The following is a 25,235-nucleotide window of genomic DNA, read 5'->3' on the forward strand; positions in this document are numbered from 1 at the left end:
TGTGGAGGGTCAACGGCCAGAGCGGGGCTGCTGTCCACCACTCGGTTGCTGCCATTGGTGCTGCCTACGCCGCTGGAGCCGGGAGGTTAGGAGAGAGAGAGCACAGTCGCGCGCCTCCAGCCCCCGCATGCGCCCTGAGGTTTAGAATGTTGCCACAGAAGCACACCTCAGGGCGCCAGCGCTCACGAATTTTCAAGAGCGCATGTGCCTCTAGCATTTTATTATTATTGATAAATATAATTTTTTAGTTAAACAAATTTTAAGTAAGAACTCCATTGTCCACCTTTGGCAGCTGGGGTAGGTATTCATATCTGTTCATCATTCCAACAATGCCGATTTTTTCACCAAGTTTTTCCCCTACTTTTTTTTTTTCCACAGAAAATCTGCTGCTCTTGCTCATTGGCAGGTTTACCACATTGACCTTCAGTGCAGCCCTTGGGAGGGAGCCAGCAGCATCTGAGAAAGGCCAATGCAATTAAAAAAAAAAAATTCCAGGGATATTTGTCATAGTCCATCACTTCCAGCTTGCCATAGCACAGCCTAGTAAAGAAGGGAAAATAAATATTAAATTCAGACAGCAAAAATAGAAATATGTCACAGTGTAAACATTATTGATTTCTAAAACTACATGCATGACTATTAAATGCCAAATTCAATTTTTGCCTAAACTTTTGTCATGTAAATTTAAGCCTTATCTAAGGCTGAAAAAGAATACAATCTATTTGTATGCCACCAATAACTCACAGAAGTTCAGATCAGTTTACAAGAAGTAAAAAATACAAAATCAATGTGTTCAAACATCATTGAAACTTATTAAGAACATATTCCTGAAACAGATAGGTCTTTAAAGCCTTTTTAAAACTTTTGCAACTACATTGCTGACTAACCTGATCAGGTATGGTTTTCCAAAATTTTACTGCTTGGTAGGCCCATGTAAAATTAAACATTCTAGTATATTTTATGCCCTTAATTTCAGGAAATGGAACGGGAGATTCTCGTCTCAAATTAATAGTACCTTTTTTTGAATAATACAACTATGGAGCCATATAGAGGCCCTTTTACTAAGGTATGTGTTAGCCATTTTAGCGCACGCTAAACACTAACACGTCCATAGACTTATAATGGGCAGGTTAGCATTTAGAGCGCACTAAAACGGATAACACACCTTAGTAAAAGGACCCCATAATCAGATACTGCTTCTCAACGAATTTTAAACATACAAAAAAATTTATACATAATCCTGGCTTCCACAGGGAGCCAGTGTAATCTCCTTTCTTCAAACCGTAAATCAGCCTAATTGCCGTATTTTGTAAAGTTTGCAATTTACACAAAAACATTTTTGGACAATTCAGAAATGTGATGTTAATGCTACTCGGAGAGATAGGAGAGCAAATAGACAGATGGAATGGACTTCAGAGAAGGAAGGGCATTAAGACTGTGGTGGGAGAAGGGTTAAAATCTGCAAGAGGCTGAGAATAGCAGGCCAACGCCTCCTCCTTGACCAAATTGGTGAGGTGTGTGGGAGAAAAGGTAGCCTCCCTGACACAGGGCAGCAGCTGAAGTAGAGTCATCAGGACAGATCCAGGTCTCTGTCAGTTCAAGTGGAGAGATTGAGAGATAAAGAGGTCATGGATGTAAGCAAGCTTGTTAGAATACCTCTCAAAAAAGATCCTCGAAGGCGCAAACTCCACAAACACCCTATGACAAAATGCTCCCTAACCAGTAAAGAATTTAGCAACTTTTTCAATAAGAATCCTACAGAAAATGAACTAAATGGCAACATATCTATATTCTATAGATGAACAGAAGGTGGAAACTGAAGATAATATGGAAGAATTTGAACCTGTCGCAGAAACCCAATAGAAGAAACTACTGAGGAGAGTGAAACCAGGCCCATCAACCTTGACACCTGCCCGATTCAATCGAAGAGAGAGTTTGAAGACCCAGGGCTCTCCTACCTTATGGACTCATCATAACAGTCTGGACAAGTTCCACTTAAATGGAAACTCTCAGTCATCAAACCCATTCTAAAGAAAAAGACCTAGAAAACCTCTCCAACTATAGACCGGTAGCTAACCAGCCATTGATATCCAAACTAGTAGACAAACTAGCATGCCAACAAATGTTGGACTTCCTGGAAAACTCATCAAAGCTGGATCTTGCCCAATCAGGATTCAGAAGACACCTGAGTACGGAGACCATACTAGAAGCAGTGCAAGACTCTGTTCTTAAATACCAGGCAAATGGAGAAGACATGCTGCTGGAGTTCCTAGACCTCTAAGCAGCTTTCGACCTAGTCCAACACACACTGCTGAAATCATAATTCAGAGAAGTAGGCCGAAAAGGAAAAGCAATGGCATCTATAGAATCATTTCTATCTAAAAGGCTAACTAAAGTAGAATGGCAAGGGGATATCAGCAACTGGAAAAATTTATCAGAAAACCTGGGGTGGGAATGCTACATCTACACAGATGATGTCCAACTGATCATCCCACTGAAGAAACAGGACAAAAAATACTAAACAAACGATCAAGACAGGCCTAGAAAAAAAGCTTTGCATGGTTTCAAGCAAATGGACTAGTTGCTAACAATGAAAAGACAGAATTTTTTCTCATACTGTATATACTTGAATACAAACAGAGATTTTTGGGCCAAAAAAATGTTTATATTTGTGTCATTAACTACCCGCCCCCTTTCCAGACTTGTTGCAGGCTTCTGCTGGGCCTGCTGTATGGCCTGGTGGGGTTGACTGAGACAGGAGGGTCTTCGGTCCTGGTCAACACTGACAATTTTTTTTTTTTTTTAACCTTCCTCCCACCTCCCCCATTTACCATTTTGAATCCCTGGTGGTCCAGCAGTGTACCGGGAAGAAGCGAGCTTTCCGCACTTCTGCCCTGTGCTGAGCCCCTCCCTCAATGGCTGCCTCGAGTTCTTGTTGCCCAGCGGTGTACTGGGCATGAGTGACCTTTCCTCGCTCCTGCTTAGTGCTGAGCTGCTCACTGTGGGATTTTTGAGAACTTGAGGCTGCCATTCGAGTGGCTCAGTGCTGGGCAGGAGTGAGGAAAAGTCGTTCAAGACCGGTACACCGCTGGGCCGCCAGAACTCAAGGCAGCCATTCAAGGAGGGGGCTCAGTACAGGGCAGGAGTGCAGAAACTTCGCTCTTGTCCGGTACACCTCTGGACCACTAGGGATTTAAAATGGTACGTGGGGGGAGGTGGAAGAGAGGCAAAAAATAAAAAATTGGCAGCTAGCCGGGACATATATAGTAGCAGCCAGTTTTTAATCCACGTGAGTATTTCACCCTCAATTCCATGGCTTGCAATTTTCCGCATGAACGACTACTTCGGAAAATTGCAAGCCATGGAATTGAGGGTGAAATACTCACGTGGATTAAAAACTGGCTGGAGCATAGGAAACAGAGAGTGGGGGGTAAATGGACAATACTCGGACTGGAAGAGCGTCACCAGTGGGGTGCCGCAGGGCTCGGTGCTTGGACCCGTGCTCTTTAACAGCTTTATAAATGATCTGGACATAGGTACGACGAGCGAGGTGATTAAATTTGCAGATGATACAAAGTTATTCAGAGTAGTAAAGACGCAGGGGGATTGCAAAGATCTGCAACGAGACATAATCAAGCTCGAGGAATGGGCATCGACATGGCAGATGAGGTTCAACGTGGCTAAGTGTAAAGTGATGCATGTCGGTAACAAAAATCTCATGCACGAATACATGATGTCCGGGGTGGTACTTGGAGAGACCTCCCAGGAAAGGGACTTGGGAGTTCTGATCGACAAGTCGATGAAGCTGTCAACACAATGTACGGCAGCAGCAAAAAGGGCAAACAGAATGCTAGGAATGATAAAGAAGGGGATCATGAACAGATCAGAGAAGGTTATCATGCCACTGTACCGGGCCATGGTACGCCCTCACCTGGAGTACTGCGTCCCAACACTGGTCGCCGTACCTGAAGAAGGACACGGTACTACTCGAAAGGGTCCAGAGAAGAGCGACTAAGATGGTTAAGGGGCTGGAGGAGCTGCCGTACAGCGAAAGATTAGAGAAACTGGGCCTCTTCTCTCTCGAACAGAGGAGATTGAGAGGAGACATGATCGAAACATTCAAGGTACTGAAGGGGATAGACTTAGTAGATAAGGACATGTTGTTCACCCTCTCCAGGGTAGGGAGAACAATAGGGCACTCTCTAAAGTTGAAAGGGGATAGATTCCGTACAAACGTAAGGAAGTTCTTCTTCACCCAGAGTGGTAGAAAGCTGGAACGCCCTTCCAGAGGCTGTTATAGGGGAAAACACCCTCCAAGGATTCAAGACAAAGTTAGACAAGTTTCTGTTGAACAAGAACATGCGCTGGTAGGGCTAGTCTCAGTTAGGGTGCTGGTCTTAGACCAAAGGGCCGCTGCGTGAGCGGACTGCTGGGCATGATGGACCACTGGTCTGACTCAGCAGTGGCAATTCTTATGTTCTTGAGTATCTAGAATTATCTAGGTGTGTAAACAGAGCAAATATCGTACACATTGCTAGAGCAATTAAGATGCATATAATTATAGCTTACTTAGCAGAAACGGTTAACCTATTTAGGAAGGTGTAAATACAATTAATCATTATAAGTATGATATAATCTAGTGTAACTATTTAGGAGGGTGTAAATATAGCATACTTAGCTAGAATAGTTAATAGTAATCTTGTGTAAACATAGTACACTTATATGATAGTGTAATAATGCAAATGCAATCATGGTACCCTAGTCAAACAGCTAGGAGATCGACAACAATCATAGGGAAATCCATCCCAATCTGTATTTTAAAATCCATTATAGATGTCTTTGTAAACCGCTCTGAACTGACTCCCCAGTCATTAGTAGTAGTATAGAATTTCCCAATAAAGGATGAAGAAATCCTAGATGGAGACAGGGACACCAAGGCAATGCTGGGCACAGAGAGGGACAGACATGGAGGCGAATGTATCGAGACAGATGCATAGAAAGGCTGCTAGACACATGGACATTGCTTGAAAAGGAATGATTCTGACAGATGGATGATTGATGCAGGGGCATGAATAGGGGCACTGAGGGGAGAAGCTCTGGATAGAGACAGAGGGATACAAATTCTGGACAAGACAGATAAGAAAAAATGTAAAATGGACAGGTGATCTTGGTAACACAGTCTGGGACCTAAGTGAATGGAAAAATAAACTAAATAGACAACAAAAGATAGAAAAGTATCTTCTGAATTTATTGAAATATGTTATTGAAATATTTTTCAATAACATAAAGGCAACTGAAAAATCCAACTGAACTTCATTAAGGAGGGCTTTTTACAAAGGTGTGCTACTAGAAGAATGTCACTAAGCAAGAAAACCTTGAAGACTCTTTATTTTCTCTAGTATAATTCAATGAAAACACTGAATTGTACTGAAATTCTGGATCATAACTGGCAAAAATATTGCTTAAACGATGTCAAATAAACTTGCAGGATTTGTAAATTTTGTACGTAGAATTCCACCAGGAGTGCTATTTTATATAAAATAAAACACACAGGTATACAATAGCTCCACCCAAATGTACTTATACATTCAGTACATATATTGAACACATTATAAAATTAATTTCCAATACAAAGGGGTCCTTTTACAAAGGCACGGTAGCAGTTTAACATGCAAAATACCGCGTGTTAAACTGCCTGCCGCGCTAGTACCTAACGCCTCCATTGACGAGGCATTAGGATTTCAGGCTGCCACGGGGGTTAGCGCGTGATGAAATGTCCGACACGCTAACCCCCGTAGCGCGCCTTGATAAAAGGAGCCCAAAGATCATGCCTCTCATACATATAGTAAATATTTTATAAAAATTAAATTCAAAGTGGTTAAAAGGGACTTTTTTTTTTTTAGTTAAAAGGATTTTATTTGGAAAGTCCCTTTTCAGTACAGAGGTCAACACAAATGAGAACATACAAATGAAAAATGTACTTTATTAGATAAAATACAAAAATACCAAAAGGTGACAGCTTAGCAAAAGAAGAATAGTATCACGTTAAGTGGACAAATTTTCAAAAGGCATCTAGCCAAGAAAATAAGCATTTACCCAGGCATATTGCTTTAGGTGAAAAATTTACCTCTTAGTGAAGTTGGAAGTTAATGTGCACATTTTCACAATGTACATATTTTTAGCTGAACCGAAAAGAGGTGGAATTGAGGGTATGCTCTGTTTGAGGGAGATATGTGTTTTTGACCCTTCAGTCTGTGGCTTTAACAGATTCAAAGTATGCAAGTAGTCTTACATGCAAGTTTCAAAAGAAGGTCACCCAGGTACAAACATACCCACAGACTTTATGGTTAACATAAATCATTTAAAATTGCCCCCCCGGCTGACCAGTACTGGCAACACATCTAGTTCTAGATTCTGCAAAGCTAGTTTCTGTCTTCAAACTGAGATTTGTTCTTCAAAAGGTACGCTGCTAGAAATTCTATTGGATTTGGAGGCCGTTCCTTTGCAAGGACTGAGAGTCCTTGTAGTAAGATAGGCACCACAGTCTGATCCAGATAGGCCCGCGTAGGCAGTGACTGAAGCTCTACTTTCTGCTTGGACAATTTCTCTGTAGCGGTCTTCTCATTTTCTATTATTCTCTCGACATTTTCTGTGAGACCATATTCAGAATGAGGATTTTCTGTAACCTGCGATTGCCCCTCCACGCTTGGCTCTGAATCCATGGTGCTGTGAATGGAAAATCGCACGTCTATGGAGGTTTCTCAAAAATTATAACACACTGGTCACGGGTCTGTCAAAAAAAAAAAAAAAAAGAGAGTTAGAAATGCTGGTTTGATACATGCCTCTCTCAGTCCTGATGAGTTTCCACAGCCACCCAGCAATGAGCTCTTTCACTCTGCTCTACCTTTGGGTTTCTGGCTGGGTTCGGCTGGTGGGACTGCTGCCTTTGTTGTTTCTTACTGATATTTGGACCTTTTATGCACTTTATGCTGTTGAGCTTGTATTTTGTCTAGTTGTGACCTTTCTCACTTTCAATAAACATATATTTGAAAAAAGAAACGCTGAATTATCAGGGAAAAGGCAGAAGCCGGTCTACAGCACACCATGAACGCTTTGTTGTCTAGTCCCCTGTTGCCTAGCAATAGCTAGACGCGTAGGGAGGGAAGCCATTAAATATCTCCAAAGGGACTTTATTTTAACCGAATGGCAAGAACAGTAAAATAAATAAATAAATAAAGCCACCCAGGTCCTTGCATTTATAGATTAAAAAGCGGCGAGGGTGCAGACACAGAATTCATGCGCATTCTCTCTCCGTCCCCAACGCTCCCAAGCCAGCATCTGGCCATAGGTAAGGCCTCTCGCGAGCTTCACCTTTGAACGAGACGGGAGCTCGCTACTTAGGAATTTTCGAGTTCGGGTTCTGAGCCCTTAGTTCGTCCACGTAGCTCCCAGACGTTAAGGAGGTGGGAAACCAGCCCTTTGTGACAACGTATCTAACTGCGCCGCGAGGCAAACCGAAAGAAGCAGACACTCTACACCCCCTCCTCCCCCCCACCCCCGGGTCCAGTATCTCTCAAACCTCGACCACTCATCCGCGATCTAATACCCCAGCGTCGCTCCATCTCTCTCACCGCCACCGCTTTCCCGCAGCCTACCTTCCAACTTGTCTTCGAAGAAAAACGCGGCGCCAACAGCCGCGGCAGTTCATAGAGTCAAACGGATCTGCCGGAAATAGGAAGTGACGTCTGAGGGGGGCGGGACGACGGAGAAGGCGAAGCTCTGAAGGCGGGCGCAGGTAATTTGTTTGAACTGCTGGTGCCGCCGGTGCCCTCAAAGCCAAGTTTGAAGGTAGGACGCAGGGTTGGGGAGTTTGGGAACGGGGAAGGGTTATCAGACCGCAGGTGAGAGGGAGGGATGAAGGGATCCTTGTGATGAGTAGTGCTTGCTGTGTGAGGACAGTCTCTAATGCCTGTGACTTAGTTTCCATGGGGAAGGAGAGAGTTGGTGGACTTGTGGAGCGTGGGGAGGTAGGGATGGGAAAGAGAGGGGTGGTGATCCCTGGAGCTGGGTGTGAGGGAAGAAATGGAAGGAAAGGAGATAGTTGGTGGACATCTAGGGGATAGGGAGGTAGAGAAAGGGAGAGATGCTCTATCAGGAAAGTGTAGTGAAGAGGAGATACTGGCTGGTGGTGGGGGATATAGTTGAGGATCTGTCTAGGGCAGCGATGGTGAACCTATGGCACGCGTGCCAACTGTGGCACGCGAAGGCCTTGCAGCTGGCACGCGGGAAGGTCCGCAATTAAGATATGCGGCGCGGCGAGAGGCGAGTGTGCCTGTGTCTGCTTTGCAGCTCACCTGGCAACAGGGCCGGACTGGCCATTGGGAGGACCGGGCATTGTCCCGGTGGGCTGCGGCCCATCCTCCTGTGCTGGCTGCAGTCCTGTGAGTGGATGTTTAGCCTGCCTGTCTTCCTCTTAGTATCCTATGAGCCAGGCAGTGTGTGAGGGGGAAGTGGGTGGAGGAAGAGAAGCTTCACACTGAGTCTGTCACAGGAACTCAGTGAGGCTATAGTGTGACTCCACATGTGACATCTGTAATCAGGAACAGTTCCTAGTGCTCCCATGCTAGAGAGGTGAGGATATGGATCTTCTCTCCCCCCCCCTCCATGTCCCATCTTCTCTCTCTCCCCTCCCCCATGTCACATCTTCTTGTGTGTTGGCTGTTGCACTCCTTACTTATTAGTGGCTGGCCGTGCCTCTCAAGTGTGCTTATGCATTTTAGCCCTGCCCCTGGACTTCAATGGATGTCTACAATTAGTAAAATTCCCCAATCACATATTTTTTTATGGGGACGGATTTGTATACAGCACTTCATTAGATTTTTTTTATTATACAAATTTTATCTTTTTGTAGACTTGAACAAAGAAAATGAGTACAGCAAAAAAAGCAAAAACAGATAGTGGAAGACCATTCCAAGAGGCCTGGACAGAGACATATGGAGTGATTGAACGCAGTGGGAAAGCATTGTGTATTATGTGTAATGAAAGTGTTGTGTCTCGCACATCAAGTGTCAAACGTCACTTTGAGACCAACCATAACAGTGTTGCTGAACTTGGTTTAGCTCAAAGAAAAGAGTTCCTTGTAGGAAAATTAAAGAAATTAAAAACTAATCATCTTACAGTTGCCAGCTTTCAAATTTCACTGTGCATGGCAAAACATGGTAAGCCCCTCTCTGATGGAGATTTTATCAAAAAGGCAATTTTGGCTGGGAGTAATTCACTCTTCCATGATTTCCAAAACAAGGATAAAATTGTGCAGTGCATCTCTGAGATGCCGCTAAGCAGAAATACTGCAAAAGATAGGGTTCTGCGAATGGCTGCTGATGTTAGTCAACAGCTTACTTGCGACTTACAAAAAGCACCCTTCTACTCCATGTGCTTGGATGAAAGTACAGATATTACTAACCATGCAAGACTAGCGCTCATTTTGCGTTATGCTACTGGTGACATCATGAGAGAAGAGCTGGTAAAACTGCTGTCTTTGCCTGGAAGAACACAAGGGATAGATATCCACAATGCTGTGATGGAGGCTTTTTCATCACTAGACATAAGTCCAGAAAAAGTGGTTTCAGTTACTAGCGATGGAGCACCTAGCATGGTGGGGACAACATCAGGATTCATTCATTTCTTTGCTAAGGAAGCAAAACATCCACTGATTCAATTTCACTGCATAATACATCAAGAGGCTCTCTGTGCCAAAGAAAGCAACAAAAAACTTGACGATGTCCTCAAAGATGTAACAAAAATGGTGAACTTCATCATGGCGCAAGCTCTTAATTTTCGACAATTTCAAGCCCTTCTTGATGAGGTTCAGGCACAATATAACACTTTACTGATGTACAATAATGTCCGATGGCTGAGCAGAGGACGAGTGTTAGAAAGATTTGTGGCCTGCTTGGAAGAAGTTAGGCTATTTATGAACGAAAAGGGGGAAGACTATCCTCAACTCACCAACATGGCCTGGCTTACCAGCCTCATGTTCTTTGCAGATTTTACTAACCACTTTAATGTACTAAACAAAAAATTACAAGGCATGGGAAAAACAGCAGAAAGCATGTTTAGTGACATCAAAGCTTTTGAGAGAAAATTGCATGTTTTTGAAAAAGACCTTGAGAGTGGACAGCTAAAATATTTTCCCAACCTAAAAATACATTTGGATAATTCTACAACATTTGTGGACAGTCATAAAAAACACCAGGAAATCCACAAAGTATATTCCACCATTGTAGCCGAAGCAAAGGAGAATTTTAGTAAAAGATTTTCTCAGTTCCGTAAGATGGAGACAACCCTTTCATTTATAACTTCCCCAGAAAAGTCCACATTTGAAGATCTTGATCTTTCCTGCTTACAGTGGTTGGATATTCAAAATTTGGAAATGGAGCTACTGGAATTTCAAGAAAGCTCTATCTGGAAAAGTAAATTTAATGACCTGCGTGCGGCTCTTGAACGTATTGAGTGTGAAAGGGTGACAAATGAAATCACTGCTAGCAGTTCTGAAAATGAAATCCTAAAAGCGTGGAATTCTCTGCCAGACAATTTTAAGTCCATGAAAGCACTTGGGATTGCTCTTCTTACTTTGTTTGGGTCATCCTATGCTTGTGAGCAGCTGTTTTTGGCTTTGAATCATATAAAATCTGATGCTAGAAACAGATTAACGGATGACATGAGTGCTGCATGTGTTGCTCTGAAATCAACGCACTATGAGCCAAGGATTGACAAGTTAGCATGCATGCAACAACAAAAATCACATTAATTTTTTTCAGAGCATGCCCAATGCATATGTTTACATGAAGCAGTGTTTTCAGTTTGCAGTTAAGACACTTTCTAAGTTATTTAAATATTATTTAAAGATGTTATTTAAAAAAGGGACTTTACATGGCCCTGTTGTATTCCAATCTGGAATTTCCAATAAAAACAGTTGGTTTAATTGAAAGCTCTTTTGTTTTCTTTACATCATATTATTAGAAATGTAATGATTTAACTATTTTCAAATTTGATTGTAAATTTTACAAAAAAACATGTATAGACTCTTTGGGAATACACACCGAGTCTTGACACAGTTAACAGTTTTAAGAAGTTTATCTTTTTTTTTACTCAGGATACATTTGACATGTTATGTGAATAATACATTTAAAATATATTGTGTAACTGAATCAAATTCTTCCTAAATTCATTAAATTGAATGAAATCATTAAAACATTATAAATTGCCAATAAATTGAAATGAAAACCAAAGGATTGTGAATCAAATTGATTCTCTGACAATACAAAGATTCCAACCTTTAAAAATGATGTTACATAGTTCAGGCAACTTTATAAAGAGTTTTTAGATACTAAAATCTTGTTATTAAGGTTTAATTGACGTGCTGGCACTTTGAGGAAATTCTTTGGTTTTGTGCGGCAGTTTGGGCACTCGGGCTCAAAAAGGTTAGCCATCACTGGTCTAGGGTCTTGATCTTCACTTCCAGTCCTCTAGGGTATTAACAGGATATACCTAATACAGGAAAACCTTGGGTTGTGAGCATAATTCATTCTAGAAGCATGCTTGTAATCCAAAGCACTTGTATATCAAAGCAAATTTCCCCATAGGAAATAATGGAAACTCAAACGATTCGTTCCACAACCCCAAAACTTTAATACTGTACTTAAATTGCTGTATAATCCCCTTACTTGAACGACTGTATAATCTTTGTACTATCCAAATATACTCCACTGTGAATGTTTGTTTGTAGGCAGTTCTAAACTACTGGGAGGACGGGATAAAAATCAAAATAAATAAAATAAATTATGTACTTGTATTGCAAGACCTCACTCGTTTAGAACAGTCACTACACTCCTGCAGCATCAGAGAGAGAACCTACTGCCACCATCGAGGCCTTGGCCTTCGATTTGGCGGAAGCCGTTTTTACTTTCATGCCCCCTCAGCCAGGTTTTAAAAAGTGCCAGCGGTGTGCTCGGCCTATATCTCTCACGGACCCGCACAACTGGTGCCTACAGTGTTTGGGTCCTGAGCATCAGGCTTCCACCTGCACCCACTGTGCCATGTTGAAAAAACGTACTTTGAAAAATCACCAGATACAACAGCGATTACTTTTCGGTGCCGATATGTCCGATCCCATACCATCGACACCGGCATCGGCACCTTCACAGTCGGCACCTACTTCTTCGACGCCGCGCGATACCACACCGGCGTCGCACCCAGGTAAGCCGGCTAAGAAGCCTTCCTCGCTGGAGCGTCCTCCGGTATCTATTGCAGCGAGCCCAGTCCGTCCGACCGTGAAACGCCAGCGGAAGCGCTCCGCCCCGATTGAAGTGAGTCCTTCGACCTTGGGCTCTTCATCTTCGGGGCGTCGAGCGGCACCGCAGGTACCGCAAAAGAAAAAGGCGGTACCAGTGCCTTCTTTGGATGAGCGTATTGCCGCCGTCCTCCAAGTGCAGCTAAAGGAGCAGTTACAACAACTCCTTCCTGCTCTATTGGCACCGAACCTTCCGGTGCCGGTCCGGTCTGAACCACCGGTACCGGTAGTAGACCAACCCCTATTATCTGCAGCATCCGCTTCGGTACCGGTCCACTCGGCCTCATCGACATCGATGCCTGTTCTTGCTCCGGAACCGAGAGCCCAGCATCAGTCGGTACAGACTTCGGCACCGGTGCAACCGGTAACGTCTCCTGGTACCATATCGATGAGGTCGGGTAAGTCGGTGCGCAAATCCCGGCACTTGGAACCATCCACCCCAGAGTCCCGAGACCGTAGTTCCCATATCAGGGACCCTGATCTGTGGGGTGACTCTGAAGAGCCCTTTCTGTCTGAGGGTGAATGTTCCTCAGATGAGGATGAGCCTGCTGTGCCTGACCCATCCTCTCAACATGAATCCACATCTTTCACTTCTTTTTTGAAAGACATGTGTGACTCTCTATCCATTCCTTTGGAGGCTGAATCTAAAAAGTCTAAAGCCTTTTTAGATGCCCTTGACTTTGATCAGCCTCCAAAGGAATTTTTGAAACTCCCTCTTCATGACATCTTGAGGGAAACTTTCTACAAGAATCTAGAAACTCCCTTAACGATTCCAGGAGCTCCCCGTAAGTTAGATTCATTGTATAAAGTAATTCCTATTCCTGGTTTCGATAAGCCCCAGCTTCCGCATGAATCTCTGCTTGTGGAATCTACTCTTAAAAAGTCCACAGGGGCTAGTGTCTATGCTTCTGTACCTCCTGGCAGAGAGGGCAAAGCCATGGATAAATTTGGTAAGAGGCTCTACCAAAATGCAATGTTGGCTAACAGATCTGGTAACTATGCTTTTCATTTTTCGTTTTATCTTAAGCATCTTCTTACCACCATGGCTTCATTTGAAAAGTACCTTCCTCAGCGCAAACAGCAAGCTTTTCATCACTGCTCGTCTTCTCTGTTTCAACTACGTAAGTTCATGGTTCGGTCAATTTATGACACTTTCGAACTTACCTCCAGAGCAACTGCGATGTCTGTGGCCATGCGTCGCCTTGCCTGGCTTCGAGTATCCGAGCTCAATGTTAATCATCAAGATCGGTTAGCCAATGCCCCATGCCTGGGGGATGAGCTCTTTGGGGAATCCATGGACTCGACCACTCAAAAGCTCTCTGCCCACGAAACACGCTGGGATACCCTGCTCAAGACTAAGAAAAAGCCTCCTCAGACTCGGCCTTTCAGACAGCAATCGGCTTATCAATGACGCTATGCAGCTCGCCCATTGCCAGCAGCTCCCCAGCAACCCAGGCGTCAACGTCAATAGCAACGTCAGCCTCCCAGGCCACAACAGCAGCAACCTGTGAAGCCACCTCCACAACAAAAATCGACACAGCCCTTTTGACTGCATTCTCCAAAGCATAGCCAGTGTTCCAATTTCTACCCACCTACCTCAACCTATAGGTGGTCGTCTCTCTCTTTTCCTCAGCCGGTGGGAGGTTATCACTTCGGACCAATGGGTCCTCAACATCATCCACCACGGCTACTCTCTCAACTTTCAGACCCTTCCAGCTCAAAGCCTGCCAAAAGAGTCTGCTTTGAACACTCCTCAGTCTGCCCTCCTTCTTCAGGAGGTTCAATCCCTCCTCCTTCTAAACGCTATAGAGGAAGTTCCTCTAGATCAGCAGGGACAGGGATTCTACTCCCGTTACTTTCTAGTTCCCAAAAAAACAGGAGATCTCAGACCAATCCTAGATCTTCGCGATCTCAACAAATGTTTAGTCAAGGAAAAATTCAAGATGCTTTCTCTGGCCACTCTTTACCCTCTTCTCAATCTAGACGACTGGCTATGCTCCCTCGATCTCAAAGAAACATACACTCACATACCGGTCAATCTGACCTCCAGACAGTATCTCCGCTTCATGATCAATCGCTGTCATTATCAATACAAGGTGCTACCATTCGGTCTTGCCTCCTCTCCAAGGGTGTTCACCAAATGTCTCATTGTGGTGGCTGCCTTTCTACGCTCTCACCACCTTCAAGTTTTTCCTTATCTGGATGATTGGTTAATCAAGGCCAATTCATCTCAAACAGTGCTCCTGGCCACCAACCAAACCATCCTGTTTCTACAGCTTCTGGGGTTCGAGATCATTCTACCCAAATCTCATCTCATCCCCACTCAGAGACTTCAATTCATTGGAGCGGTACTGGACACAGTCCTCATGAGAGCATTCCTGCCATCCAACCGTCTTCAAACTCTTCAATCTCTATGTCAGCAGGTGCTTCCACAACGTTCCATCTCTGCCAAGCAAATGATGATACTCTTGGGTCACATGGCCTCCACAGTTCATGTCACACCCCTCGCACGTCTTCACCTGCGCACTCCTCAATGGACCCTTGCTACCCAGTGGTCCCAAGCGACGGATCCTTGCTCACGACACATATCTGTGACATCATCTCTTCGTCAGTCTCTACAATGGTGGTTGATATCCTCAAATCTCTCCAGAGGTCTTCTGTTTCATCTACCTCCTCATCAACTTATCATTACCACCGACGCCTCCCCTTATGCCTGGGGAGCTCATTTGAACGAATTCCAAACTCAAGGGCTTTGGACAGCCCAGGAAATGAAACATCACATCAATTTCCTGGAACTCAGAGCGATGTTTTATGCCCTCAAAGCCTTCCAACATCTTCTCTTTCCTCAGGTCCTCCTGCTGTGCACAGACAATCAAGTTGCGATGTACTACATCAACAAGCAGGGTGGGACAGGCTCTCGCCTCTTGTGCCAGGAAGCCCAGAAGATTTGGGCTTGGGCCACAGATCACCAACTATTCCTGAAAGCTATCTACATTCAGGGAGAACAGAATTCCTTAGCGGACAAGCTCAGCAGAATTCTCCAACCTCACGAGTGGACACTCGATCCTGTAACTCTACAGTCCATATTCGCTCAGTGGGGAACTCCTCAGATAGACCTCTTTGCAGCTCCTCACAATCACCAGCTGCCCCTATTCTGCTCCAGACTCTACTCTCCTCACCGTCTGGCAGCGGACGCTTTTCTTCTGGATTGGTCCAATCTGTTCCTGTATGCTTTCCCTCCTCTGCCGCTCATGTTACGAACCTTGTTCAAGCTCAAGAGGGAACGAGCCACCATGATTCTGATTGCTCCACGGTGGCCCAGACAACATTGGTTCTCCCTTCTACTTCAACTCAGTTCCAGAGAACCCTTTCTGCTTCCACTATTTCCTTCTCTGCTTACGCAGCATCAAGAGACCCTTCTACATCCCAACCTCCAGTCTCTACACCTGACAGCTTGGTATCTCTCGGGCTGACTTCATATGATTCTCTTCTGTCTCAGCCCGTTCGTTCTATTCTGGATGCTTCCAGGAAACCAGCCACTCTGCAATGTTATCATCAGAAGTGGACACGGTTTTCTTCTTGGTGTCTTCTTCATCATCATGATCCCACGTCCCTTGCAGTGGAGACATTGTTGGATTATCTACTTTCTCTGTCTGACTCTGGCCTCAAATCTACATCCATCAGAGTCCATCTCAGTGCTATTGCTGCTTTTCATGAGCCAGTCCATGGAAAACTCCTTTCAGCTCATCCCCTGGTCACCAGATTCATGCGAGGTCTTTTCAATGTAAAACCACCTCTTAAAGCACCTCCTGTGATCTGGGATCTTAATGTGGTTCTCTCCGCTTTAATGAAGCCTCCATTTGAACCTTTGGCTACTGCCACTTTCAAGTTTCTCACTTGGAAGGTACTTTTCCTTATTGCGCTCACCTCTGCCAGGAGGGTCAATGAGCTCCATGCACTAGTTTCTGACCCACCTTTCACAGTCTTTCATCATGATAAGGTAGTTCTACGTACACATCCAAAGTTTCTCCCTAAGGTTGTCTCTGAGTTCCATCTCAACCAATCCATTGTTCTGCCTGTCTTCTTTCCGAAACCTCACTCTCATTCTGGAGAACAGGCTCTGCATACTTTGGACTGTAAGAGGGCTCTAGCTTACTATTTAGAGCGTACGAAACCCCACAGATCAGCTCCCCAACTCTTTCTGTACTTTGATCCGAATAAATTGGGACGTCCTGTTTCTAAACGTACGTTGTCTAATTGGCTGGCAGCGTGCATTTCATTCTGTTATGCTCAGACCGGACTGACACTGGAAGGTTCTGTCACGGCCCATAGAGTCCGAGCTATGGCAGCATCTATAGCTTTCCTCCGTTCCACTCCTATTGAGGAAATCTGCAAGGCTGCCACTTGGTCCTCAGTTCATACTTTTACATCTCATTATTGTCTGGATGCATTCTCCAGACGGGATGGACACTTCGGCCAATCTGTTTTGCAAAATTTGTTTTCCTAATGGCCAACCTTCCCTCCATCCCTCTTTTTGTTAGCTTGGAGGTCACCCATCAGTCAAGAATATGCTGCCTGCTTGTCCTGGGATAAAGCACAGTTACTTACCGTAACAGGTGTTATCCAGGGACAGCAGGCAGATATTCTTGCGTCCCACCCACCTCCCTGGGTTGGCTTCTTAGTTGGCTTATCCTAACTGGGGACCGCGCGCCTCTGTCGGGCGGGAAGGCACTCGCGCGTGCGCGGTGCGGCCTACTAGAACTTTCCAAGTTCTTAGAGTGTAATCACTCTAAAATTGTCCGTACCGGGGCTTCGTCGGTGCCGTCACCCATCAGTCAAGAATATCTGCCTGCTGTCCCTGGATAACACCTGTTACGGTAAGTAACTGTGCTTTTTGTGCGGCAGTTTGGGCACTCGGGCTCAAAAAGGTTAGCCATCACCGGTCTAGGGTCTTGATCTTCACTTCCAGTCCTCTAGGGTATTAACAGGATATACCTAATACAGGAAAACCTTGGGTTGTGAGCATAATTCATTCTAGAAGCATGCTTGTAATCCAAAGCACTTGTATATCAAAGCAAATTTCCCCATAGGAAATAATGGAAACTCAAACGATTTGTTCCACAACCCCAAAACTTTAATACTGTACTTAAATTGCTGTATAATCCCTTTACTTGAACGACTGTATAATCTTTGTACTATCCAAATATACTCCACTGTGAATGTTTGCTTGTAGGCAGTTCTAAACTACTGGGAGGACGGGATAAAAATCAAAATAAATAAATAAATAAAATAAATTATGTACTTGTATTGCAAGACCTCACTCATTTAGAACAGTCACTACACTCCTGCAGCATCAGAGAGAGAACCATCGGCTCAGTTGTGATGATGTGACGCATGTATACTATATGTACTCGTATTGCAAGACTTTGCTTGTTTAGAACAGTCACTACACTCTTGCAGCGTCGGAGAGAGAAGACCCATCGGCTCAGTTGAGATGTATGTATACTGTATGAACTTGTATTGCAAGACATTGCTTGTATATCAAGTTAAAATGTAATAAAATGTTTTGCTTGTCTTGCAAAACACTTGCAAACCAAGTTACTTGCAATCCAAGGTTTTACTGTAATGTATTTTTCAGTGCAATAGGTGAGACATTCTAGAAGACCATAGGGTTATTTACCACTACTAGCATGGTCTGCAGAAGAAATCCATTACAGGTTTTCACTCTGCCTCTGGTGTACTTCACAGGCTAGTTTAGCGCCCCCTATCAGTCTTTTCTTTTGCACGCATATCTGCAGCTGTGTAGATTCTGCTGTCCCCATTTTATTATTTTAAGTCAACATAAGTTTGTCCCTTTTGCAGGTATTTTTGCATTTGAAATGGATTTGAAGCTCTGCCTGCTTGAGAATTCACAGACTTCGATCTGTAGCTGATAGACTGATCTCTTCAGGGTACCCGTTAGCCAGTCTGGTCTTCCTTGGAGTTCAGGGCCATCCCTGACCTAGTCTCATTTCCTGTTAAGCGAGGGGACTGAGTTCAGACTGCGCGCTTAGGACACTCAGTGGTGTTCTGCAGCAAGCTGGCTGTGTTTTTGCACCTCCACCCATCCAGGTGCGCATCCGGCGGTCTTCAAGGGTGGAGACAGGGCAAAAAATTGTAGATTTGTGGTATATAAATTTTCTCTTGAATATGCGTGAAAGAGATTTGCATATCTACCACCTTTGTTGTATGCAGATCGCTTTCATACATAATCATACATAAGCTTTTCTGGTGAGATGACAGAAAGTGAACAACACCTGATTTAGATTAACCTGAACTGAGACTGCAAAACAATAGGTAGAGGGAGACCTCCCCGGCTTGAGCTCCTGAAGACACATGAATTGCGAAACATAGTTAGATCTATGTCGGGCTGAACTGTTTGCTAAATGTCATGAGGAAACTTGGATAGTGCAATGCACTATGAAAAACAACAAGATTTTTGAAGTGAGACTTTGATATATATTTGTGTCTGGATATTTTCTGGCTGGGACAATAGAACGCAGCAATTAGCAAGAAGAAGAATTGCATCAATGAAATTTTAGACTTTGGGGTGAATGAATCAAAGAGAAGGGTTTCTATATATGATAGCTGGAGTTTGTATGAATGTGATTTATAGATTATTGTGTGGAACTGATAAATTATAATATATTTTGATAATTTAATATTGTAGTGAATAGCTTCTTGGGTATTTAATACATAATCATTAGGGGTATACTGACAACCTGATCTGTTAGGGACCCTGGAGGACTGTGAGTGAAGACCAAGTGCCTAGGTTGTTAGATACTCTCTGCTGCTCCTGGTTCTAACACATTTTTCCTGGTGGGTGACATAGGAGTCCATTATATTCTATGGACGCGTTAGCGTTTAGTGCATGCTAAAACGGCTAGCGTGCCTTAGTGAAAGAGGGGGATAATTTGTATTCCAGTGCAATTGGTGAGACATTCTAGACCATAGGGTTATTTCCCCTTACTCACATGAGCTTTAGAAGAAATCCATTCCAGGTTTTTCACTCTGCCTTCAGTGTACTTCACAGGCTAGTTTAGCGCACTCTAGCAGTCTTTTCTTCTGCAAACATGACTGCAGCTGTGTGGATTCTGCTCTCTTCATTTTATTATTTTAATTCAACATAGTTTTGTCCCTTTCTCGAGTATTTTCACATTTAAAATGGATTTGAAGCTCTGGCTGCTTGAGAATTCACAGACTTCGGTCTGTAGCTGACAGGCCGATCCCTTCGTGGTACCAGGGTGCACACGGGGCCTCTACAGAAGTCCCTCCTATCTCAGTGGTTCCCTCAGCATCATCCCCTTCGGATGCCATTCCCATGGTTTTAAAAAAGGTTTGGACAATTTCATGGAAGAAAAGTCCATAGTCTGTTATTAAGACATGGGGGAAGCCACTGCTTGCCCTGGATCGGTAGTATGGAATGTTGCTAATTCTTGAGTTTTGGCCAGGTACTAGGGACCTGGATTGGTCACCATGAGAATGGGCTACTGGACTTGATCGACCTTTGGTCTGACCCAGTAAGGGTATTCTTATGTTCTTATGCATGGAACTAGCATAGAGCAGCCTGCATTGGTGGTTTCAGGGAGATGCCCTAATGAAGGGCATGCCCCTTCGAATCATGGAATGGATTACTCTCATGACCGATGCCAGTCTTTCTGGCTGGAGACCATCTAGAGCAGGGGTCTCAAAGTCCCTCCTTGAGGGTCCCAATCCAGTCGGGTTTTCAGGATTTCCCCAATGAATATACATGAGATCTATGTGCATGCACTGCTTTCAATGCATATTCATTGGGGAAATCCTAAAAATCCGACTGGATTGCGGCCCTCAAGGAGGGACTTTGAGATCCCTGATCTAGAGTTTCAAGCCATACAGTTGAGAACTCTCCAAAATATCCTGGAAGGCAAAGCGGTAAGGGTGTTTTCCAACAATTCCACTGATGTGGCATATGTGAATTGGCAGGGAGGCACCAGAAGTGCTCACTTGAGTCAGGATGCACAGATGTTATTCCAGTGGGCGGAAGTGCACTTTTAAACTCTCTGCGGCTCACGTGGCTGGAGTGGAAAATGTGCAAGCATACTTTATTAGTAGCCAAGTCCTGGATCTGGGAGAGTAATCTCTCTCATAGAGGGCATTTTGTCTCATTGTGCATTGTTGGAACAGACCAAAGATTGCTTCAGCCAAGAACTCAAAAGTCAAGCACTTCTTCAGTTGAAGAGCAGAGCCAGGAAACTTTGGTGTAGATGCATTGGTTCAGCCTTGGCTGACTCAGAAACTTCTTTACGTCTTCCTAGTTTCTAAGTTTCCAAGTTTATTGTTCATTTGATATACTGTCTATCAATAATTTAGTTGGACGGTATCCAATCATTAAAAAATAAAAAATGTAATAAAATAAAATCCACATACTGATAATTAAGATTTTCTAAAGAGGAGGGGGGTTACAAGTCCTGTAAAATTGACTGTACATAAGGGGAAAACAATAGGTAGTGAAAAATACATCGAGAGAGGAAAAAAACCCCCCCACCAAAAACCTAGGAATAGGGGAAGGATAGTTCATGAAGGGAGGGATTGCTTCAAAAGAAGAGAGCCAGGAAGAAGTCTCTAAAGGGGATTGCTTCAAAAGAAGAGAGCCAGGAAGAAGTCTCTAAAGGCGTCCTTAAAAAGGAAGGTTTTGATTTTGGACCGAAATTGATCTTGAGAGGGCTCTTGTTTGATGTAAAGGGGAAGAGAATTCCATAGTGAAGGTTCTGTCACAGAGAAGATAGTCTTTCAGGTGGAACCATAGAATATTTCACGAGTGAAAGGGACTACTAACAGGCTTTGATTATTGGAGCATAGTGTTCTGGTTGTGGTATAGGGAATCAGATGTTTGTCAATAAAGGATGGTACATTGGAGTGTTTAGTTTTGTAACTGAGAAGGAGAATTTTGAATGTGATGCAATGAGAAATAGGGGGGATGAGTCAAAACCACGCAAGACAATCGTGCACAGGACGTTAGCGCGCTGGTTTGAAACGCTATTTTAAAGCACTCTGAGGGGGTATATGGGGGGGGAAACTCCCTACTTTATTTAGAATTGTTGGCGCTCCTGTTGGGAGGGGGGAATCCCCCATTACAGAGGAAACTAATTTTTTCTTAAAAAAACAGGGAAAAAGGCTGTTTCCTCTATAATGGGGGGTTCCCCCCACAATGGGAGTGCCAACAATTCTCCGTCGGAATGCTTTAAAGTAGTGTTTCAATCTGGCGTGCTGACATCCTGCGCGCGATTGTCTTGCACGGTTTTGTCTATGTACTGGAAATAGGAAGCCAGTATGCGTTGTGTAATGCTCTGATACGAGTTGCAATAGGCAATGCAAGATATTATTAAAGAATGGATACAAATGTTTATTGATGGGGGGAGGGGGTTCAAGAAATGATGTGATGAGGCGTATGAGTTTTTCCGAACGACTGAGCTGATTTGGTCATAAAAGGTTAGGTTTTGGTCTAAGATTATTCCTAGTATTTTAACCTTTGTGTCCATCTGAACCAGGGTGGAATCTATGCGTATTATACAGAAAGAAATTTAAAGACTACAAATTCTGCAAAATACAGCAGTTAAACTCATTTACCGTGCAAAAATATTCGACTATGTCACCCCTCTACTGCGCGATGCATACTGGCTTCCTATTTCCCACCGCATCACATTCAATTGTGTTGAATTGCTATCCTTTCAGCGTGGATTTAAGTTTAGGAAACAAGAAGAAGTCAGCAGGGCCCAAGTCAGGAGAGTAATGTAGCTGGGGAAGAACTGTCATTGCGTTTGTTGCGGTTGTTCTTCTGGTCGTTGGTCATCAACTGTGGAACAAACTTTGCCACAACGCGAGACATCCCCAACTTCTCTGTTAGAATGTTGTGGCATGAACCAATGGAGATGTTGCATTCCTCTGCCAATTCTCTAACAGTTAATCGCCATTAGCATGCACAAGAACCCTCACTTGATCAACATGATCATCATCTGTTGACGTTGATGGTATTCCAGTTTGTGAATTGTCTTCCGCTGATTCAAGACCACTTTTTATCATGGATCCTAAAAATCCTCTCCACAATTTATCATACTTATTTACTTTTTGTGTGTGTATATATATATATATTTTTATAAAATAAATAAGTGAAATTATCACACAGGTGTCTCAATGTATTGTGATATATTGTAACTAGTGTTTCAGCCCGTTACATTAACGGGTGCTAGAATAGATTAGTCTGATCCATTACGGCTATTTTTCTTATGCCTTACTCCCATTTTCAGGCTCCAATTTCCCCTTTTACCTTCCCTATTTCCACCTTTTTTCACCAACTTAAAAATCTGTCCCCTTTCTCTGTCCTTCACCTCCATAGAACTCCCTCTCCATTCCCCCTTCACTTATTCTTCCAGCTCCTATCTTCAGCCCCTTTCTCTCACATGCCCCCCTTTTAGCCCCCAGCTTCAGTCCCAGTCCTTTTCTCTCACATGCCCCCTTTTGTAGCCCCCTTCTCCCATCTCCCCCTTTTTTCATCCCCAGCTCCCTTCTCTCACACATTCCTTTATAGCCCCCAAACCTAACCCCCTTCTCATACCTACTCTTCCAGCCCTCAGTTCTAGGCCCAGTCTCCTTATCACACCTGTCTTCCTTTTCAGCCCCTTCTCTCACAACTCACCTTTTGCAGTCCCAAGCTCCAGCCCTCTTCTCTGAACTGTCTTCTTTTAACAGCCTCCTATACCAGGTCTCTTTTCCTAAGAACCCCCCTTTACATGTCCCATTTTTTTCAGACCCAGCTCCAAACTCCTTTTTAGCCCCCCGTCCCCTTCTCCCATCTTTTCCCTTTCAGCTTCCAGCCCTAGCCCCCTTCTCACACATATCCCCTTTTCTGCCCCCAGCCCCCTTCTCTTACACATTCCCATTGTCAGCTCCCAGCAGGTCCGGCAAGTGGCACTGCTTCCCCCTCTGTTGCTGCCTCCTCCTCCCACCACCTACTGCTATCAGTTTCTCCCACCCCCGCAGCGAAGGGAAATGGGACAAAACTCCCCAAAAGCAGCAGCACGTGCAGTCGCTTCCCTCATAAACTGGGAAGAAAAAAAGAAGAAAAGTTGTCACTGCGGGCTCCCTGTAGTCTTGCGCACCGGCTTGTGCTTCTGCCCCGACGTGCAGCCCTTGCTCTCCCTCCTCACGCAGCGGTTCTAACAGCTTAGGCGACTCTGCGAGTCTCAGTCTGGCAGGTGGCACTTGGAGTGAGGAAGGAGCACGCCCACCCAACCCCCTTCTTCGATATCTGCTTGCTCTGCTCTGATTGGCTGGGTGGTGAGACTTGCTCTGGTTGTCCAGAGAAAGAGAGAGAGTCACTCTTTCTTTTTGATTGTTTCCCCTTCCCTTTTCTTCTATCCCTTTTTGATTTTTATTTATTTTTTTTACTCTTACTCTTAAGTTAAAAGTTGCCATGGCGGCTCCTCTCACGTTCCCCGCCTGCATCAGAAGCCTTCTCCGATGCAGGTGCAGCTCGTGAGAGGAGCCACTGCGGCGGCTTTGAACTTAAAAATAAACTTTGGGTGTGAAGTGTAAGGGAGCCAGCAAGACCGCACATCACCTTGGGGTCTGCGAGAGAGGGACCGTTGTATGCGTGCATGCGCACTTCTGCCGGCCATGGACCTACGGATCAGGGATCATGCAGGTAAGAGTGCGCAAGCGCGCTTAGCGTTTTATTATAGTAGATAACAGCCACACTTATGTGCAGTATAGCAGGCAGCCCTGGCTCGACGGGACCCATTTCACCTTGATTCACAGGCTTCTTCAAGGGTTCACACAAGCCTGTTTTGTGGCTCTATAATAAATAAATACATTATTATGGGCTTATCTAATTCTCTTCACTTATATAACACCATATGTTCCATCTCTAATAATCTATTGTAGAAACTGGCCTCCTCTAAGTGAACTACTGTGTTCCTTATCAACCATCACCTGAGCTTCAACCAACTGACATACTTCTTATCATTCTATTTTTATACATTTCTTTTTAATTTTTTTTTCTATTATGTCGTTCCAAAACAACATGTGACAAAACAGCTGCACATATCAATACAATAAGAACAATGTGCAACCGAACACAAGTAGATGAATGGACATGTAATCATAAGGAACCTTTATCAGCCAAAAAGTCAACCTAAAAGTATAAATCACCCCTCCCTCTCCCCTCACCTCCCCCCCCCCAACAGAGACGTTACCAAACCCCAAAATAAACAGAACCTTGCTACAGCTGAATGTCACCCCAAAAGATTTTACACATCAGTAATCTACTGTGTGCCATAGGTTGCAAGGTATTCCAGAAACATTCCCAAATAATTATAAGCTGCTGTCCTTGTTTAGAGTCCACTATATCTCATTGTTCCATTGAGACTAAAGTGAGCATCATGGAACGCCACTGTGCTAACATTGGAGCTTGTGAAGAAATCCATTTATTTTTCTAATTTCTAACAAACTTTCACAGTGACAATAAATTCTGCCAAACTTTCTGGGGTCAAGTTTCTACAGTATAATACGACTACCGCTCTTCAAACTATTCAATTGCACATTCTACATAAAGTCTTTTCTTTTGAATTGACTTACTTTTTTAAAACCGCTGTCGCTCTATGAACTGCTGCTAACAAAATGTCACTGTCAAAGTTCAAATGCCACGCATGTGCTTTAAATCAATTCCCAATGCATGCGTACCATTTTTCAAAAAACTAGTTTCACTCTTAATACCCACTATCTAAAGTGTATCAGTCCCTCTAATTCATGATCAGATTTTGCTTTTTGTACCATTTTATTTATAAAAGCGCTGCTATGTTCAACTACT

General features: G+C 43.9%; 2 protein-coding genes across 7 annotated transcripts in view; one reads left to right on the plus strand and one right to left on the minus strand.

Moving 5' to 3' along the window:
- Positions 1-330: 330 nt before the first annotated feature.
- On the minus strand, positions 331-7,811 carry DPY30 (dpy-30 histone methyltransferase complex regulatory subunit). Of its 4 annotated transcripts, XR_004537568.1 has the most exons (3): positions 7,656-7,811; positions 6,128-6,790; positions 331-540 (listed from the first exon to the last, which is right to left on the minus strand). XR_004537568.1 is itself a non-coding variant. In XM_033928050.1 (2 exons), exon 2 carries the CDS (start codon positions 6,720-6,722, stop codon positions 6,423-6,425), a length of 300 nt encoding a protein of 99 aa, XP_033783941.1. In that variant the 5' UTR covers positions 6,723-6,790; positions 7,656-7,811; the 3' UTR covers positions 5,964-6,422. The 4 variants fall into 4 exon arrangements, 3 of the variants coding, with proteins under 3 accessions (XP_033783941.1, XP_033783952.1, XP_033783961.1); XM_033928050.1 differs by lacking the exon at positions 331-540 and having other exon boundaries at positions 5,964-6,790; XM_033928061.1 differs by lacking the exons at positions 331-540; positions 7,656-7,811 and adding an exon at positions 7,580-7,602 and having other exon boundaries at positions 5,964-6,790.
- AOPEP (aminopeptidase O (putative)) overlaps positions 7,360-25,235 on the plus strand; it is a 594,389-nt gene continuing 576,513 nt past the window's right edge. The window contains exon 1 of one of the 3 annotated variants that reach the window (XM_033928041.1): positions 7,360-7,848. The gene's annotated coding sequence lies outside the window, so the exon portion shown is untranslated. The remainder of the gene's footprint in view (positions 7,849-25,235) is intronic. The other 2 variants (XM_033928031.1, XM_033928022.1) reach the window with 2 other exon arrangements.

Source organism: Geotrypetes seraphini, chromosome 1 (genome assembly GCF_902459505.1).
Source record: "Geotrypetes seraphini chromosome 1, aGeoSer1.1, whole genome shotgun sequence".
NCBI classification, from domain to species: domain Eukaryota; kingdom Metazoa; phylum Chordata; class Amphibia; order Gymnophiona; family Dermophiidae; genus Geotrypetes; species Geotrypetes seraphini.

What these genes read in the sequence shown, in the direction of transcription:
- DPY30 (XM_033928050.1), bottom strand. Translation starts at nt 6,722, where the DNA reads ATGGATTCAGAGCCAAGCGTGGAGGGGCAATCGCAGGTTACAGAAAAT.